The sequence below is a fragment of the Penaeus monodon genome, chromosome 18 (assembly GCF_015228065.2).
Source record: "Penaeus monodon isolate SGIC_2016 chromosome 18, NSTDA_Pmon_1, whole genome shotgun sequence".
In the NCBI taxonomy this organism is placed as follows: Eukaryota; Metazoa; Arthropoda; class Malacostraca; order Decapoda; family Penaeidae; genus Penaeus; species Penaeus monodon.
The window spans coordinates 34479883-34484163 of record NC_051403.1 but is presented as its reverse complement, the minus strand read 5'-3'; the positions used below and the strand labels follow the sequence as shown (position 1 = coordinate 34484163).

Here is a 4281-nt window from a genome sequence, read left to right as displayed (position 1 = left end):
ACTAATTATTGGGAATTTTCTTTTAAATTTGGAACAATAATGTGAAAAAACGAGAATAATCAAAATTTTTTCCCAAAAAAAAAATTTAATAATAAAAAATTAATAATGATAATTTTAATAATAATAATAATAATAATAATAAAAATAATAACTCCCCAGCCCAAGAAGTCCCGGGGTTTTGGCGTCCGGGGGGGGGTTGTCGGGCCCCAAATGGGTGGGGGACTCTTTGGCCTTGGCTGGGGGCCCCCGGTGATGTGTAAAGAGGGGAAAATACACCGCGGGGACCCAAAAATACCATTTGGTGGCTGGCGGGGGAAAATTCCAAAATTCTTAGCGGGGGGGCCAAAATTTTGCATCCTACTTCTCGGGTGAGAGCGGGAGAGGGAAACCCTTCCCCCATCCCCCTTCGCGGGGGATAAAAAAAGGGGGCGCGCCCCCCCAGGGAAAGACTCGCCTGGGATCGAAAAGTATGTACTGAGTCTCCCTCTTCCTTTAGTCAAAATCCGCCGGGTTTCACCGGGGACGGGATAGCTCCCACCCCTGGCCCTGCATTTTAACCATCTAGTACTAAAAATCAAAAGAAAAAAAAGACTTAAAAATAGGAGGGGGGGGGAAAAGTATACGAAATTTTACTGGGACTGCTTTTACTATGCACTCGAAAAACGGGGAAAGAATAATACTGATGACAGCTAAAACCCTTAAAAGAAAGTGAAAAAGCAAAAGCTTGCATATTTCTGTTGGTGGCCTCAAACTTTTAAACCCCCTAGGGCGCTGGGGGATGACCCCGGGGTTTGATTTTAAATTTGCAAAACTTTAAAAAAAATAATAATAATTTAAACATTTTTATTATTATCATTATTTTTATTTATTATCATTATAATTATCATTATTTTTATCATTAAATTTTTATCCCTTATTTTTTCTTAAATTTTTTATCATTTTTTTTTATCATTATTATTTTTCAAATTTTTTATTATCATTTTTTATTATCATTATTTTTATCAATTATCATTATTCTTATCATTAAATCAAAAATTATTTTTATTATTTTTTGTTGTTATTGTTGTTTAATCATTATCATTATTTTTATTATTATTTTATTATTATTATTATTATTATGATCTTATAATTTTTTATTTTTATCATTTTATTATTGAAATTATTATTATTCATTATTATTATTATTATTATTAAACCTTATTACTTCCATTTTTTAGTGGTTTTTACAAAAAAAATTCAAATTTTACCTGTAAAAACAACAATAAAAATAAGGGTTTTAATTTATTTACAATAATGATGAGAAATCTGAGAATAGTCAGAATTTTCCTAAAAGTTTCTTCTTAAATAATTATATATATGTATATATATAAAATAAAATTTATAACATATATATAAAATTCTATATATATATATATATATTATATATATATATTACCCCATAACACACATATATGTGGTGTTGTGTATAAAATTTTATATATATACTTATATATTATATTTTATATAATATTTTTATATATATTTTAAAATATATATTTTAAATTTTATTTATATAAAGTGCGTGTGGTCTGTATTTATATACAAAATATATATATTTTTCCCCATTTATTTTTATATATTTTTATATATACTTTCCAAAGGGGCTGGGGGCTTCACGCCCGGGGAGGGGGATGTGAAGCGATGGTGTGGTTTGCCTGATAGTGTTATATTACTATATATATATATATATATATATAAAATTAATTTTAATAATATATATAATATATATTTTAATGTATAAAAAAATTTTAAAATAGGGAAAATATTTATATTAAATTTTTAAATAAGATAAAAATATCTATATATTTCATATATACACATATATAAACACAAAATGTGTTTTTTTTTTATATATATATATATAATAATATATATATATTTTAATATATATATATAATATATAAAAAATATATATGTATAATTATATTTAATAATATATATATATAATATATATATATATATTATGTGTTGTATATATTTATCCCTTTTATAATTATATTATATATATTATAATATATATATATATATATTATATATAATAATAAATTGTGTTTCGTGTTCCCGTATTTATATACAAATATAATATATACACACATTTTATATATATATAAAAATTTTTTTATATACATACATATATTTTGGCTGGGGGCTTCACGGGGCAGGTGATGTGAAGCGATGGTGTGGTTTGCCTAGATTTGTGGGTTTAAATGCTTTTCATGCCTTCTCGCTTGCAGGGTTCCCCCCCCTGGTAGCTCAGTGCGAAAAAAAGGAGCAGCTTTTTTCATAAAATTTTCTCCTGCCAGGTCACAGCCCCTCCCCTCATCAAGCTTTGGGGGCCTTTTCTCGTGGCCACCCCCTTGATAACCCGGGCCCCCTTTTCGGGGGCCCCAGGGTAAATCTGGGGGGGGACGTCGGGACACCAGGAGGGCCCCCGGGGGTACAGAGGGTTTTGGGGCCCCCCGGCGTGTGGAACCCTCTGGCTCTGTACCAAAATCCTGCCCCCTAGCCACCCTGGGGGAATGGGGCAGCTCGGGGGGGGTGGGCCTTGCCAGTCCCCCCTCCCCCCCGAAAAAAACCCTCTGGGAACGTCTCGGATAAATGGGGAAAAGCTGGGGGAGGGGTTTTTTGTCCCTCCCCCCCCCAGCCAAATAAGGCGGGCTGTGGTTTCCCCGGGAAGGCAAATTTTTCGGGATGCAGGTTTTTAATGAGAGTTTTCTCATCCCGGGCTGGGACCCGGCAGGGGCCAACCCCCCCATGAAAACCCCCCGGGAACCCCCCCCAGGCGGGGGGCGGGCCCCAGCCGGCCCCAAAACCCCCCCCATTTTGGGGCCCCTGTCGCGGGGGCGGCAGAGGTTTTGGGATGCACCGGGAAATGACCCCCCCGAGGTTAATCTCGGGTGTTTTTTTTGGTAGGCCCCTTGGGGAAAATCCGGTTTCCTTTCGGTAGGATGAAAAGGGTTTCCTCTGCTACACGGGGAATTTTAAGCGACTGGGGGGTTGGGTGGGTTTCCCTCTCAGAGGTGAGAAGAACCGGGAGCGGCACGATCAGGGTGGGCGGTTACCCTACTATGGTTGGCCGCAGCGTGGTCCCCCACCTCCAGGGTTTTAGCCATAGGGCCCTCTCCCTTTTGACTTCAGCCCTCCGTAGTTGAGGTGACACCGGTTGATGAGTGTATTTTGGCATTGAGACTCAAGCATGCTTTTGGCTTCATGTCTCTTATTGCTGTATACGCTCCTACAGATGTATATAAAATTGATGTGAAAGAGGTGTTCTACGCCAAACTCGCATCTGTGGCAGACGATTGCCCCCGGCAAGATATTCGCATTGTTCTGGGTGACTTCAATGCGGTATCCGGCTGTGACTGAGCTGGCTACGAGATGTCTGTCGGCCCCCATGGCTCGGGAGCTGATCCCAGCAGCGAGAATAGCCTCTTTCTCCGGGACTTTGCTAAGTCCCAGAAAATGAGGATCTCTGGCTCCTGGTACCAGCGCTCCAACCCACATCGCTGGACTTAGTACAGCGATACGGGTACAGCGGCCAAGGTGATCGACCACATTCTCTGACCGATTCACAGAACTCAACAACTTGACGGACCCAGTTGCTCTGTGGGAGTCCATTGGCGTACGTCCAAGGGCAAGGCAGAATTCCATCTCCCTGGAGACATTAGAGGCCACTGAATCGTGTAGCAAGGCTCGGCTGAATGGGAATCAAATCTTGCGTCGTTCCATGGTGCGTAGGGCTCGGACACTGCTGAGAAGGGACTAGGAACAGTTCATCAGGAATCTTGCTGAGGAGATCGAAGGCCATTTCTTGATAAATGACCTTCGACCTGCCTACCAAGCCCTGAGAAAACTGAACTCTAAGCCCTCCTCACAGATGACTGCAGTCCGATCAGCGGATGGACTGATCATCTCAGATCATGTTGGGGTTCGTGAACGTTGGGCTGAGTATTTTGAACAGTTGTACCAGTTGTACCAGTTAGCTTGGATGCAAGCGATGTCTCAGTTCCTCCTACCCTAACAGAGGTTAGGCTGGCGATTTCCAAGCTGAAGAGAGGGAAAGATGCAGGCATATGTGATATCCCTGCTGAACTGCTAAAGACTGGGGATGAACCTATGGCTCGGGGCCTACATACAGTCCTGACTGCCATTTGGCAGTCTGGTACCATTCCCCTTGACCTGCTGAGGGGCATGGTCATCCCTCTCTGGAAGAGAAAAGGGGATCGTTGGGATTGTAGCAAC

At 39.9% G+C, this 4281-nt stretch overlaps 1 protein-coding gene across 1 annotated transcript in view; it reads left to right on the top strand.

Moving 5' to 3' along the window:
• Positions 1 to 210: 210 nt before the first annotated feature.
• The window catches only part of LOC119584730, a 12594-nt gene continuing 8523 nt past the window's right edge, over positions 211 to 4281 (top strand). The window contains 1 exon segment of the mRNA XM_037933395.1: positions 211 to 256. Coding sequence (XP_037789323.1) covers positions 211 to 256 — 46 coding nt within the window.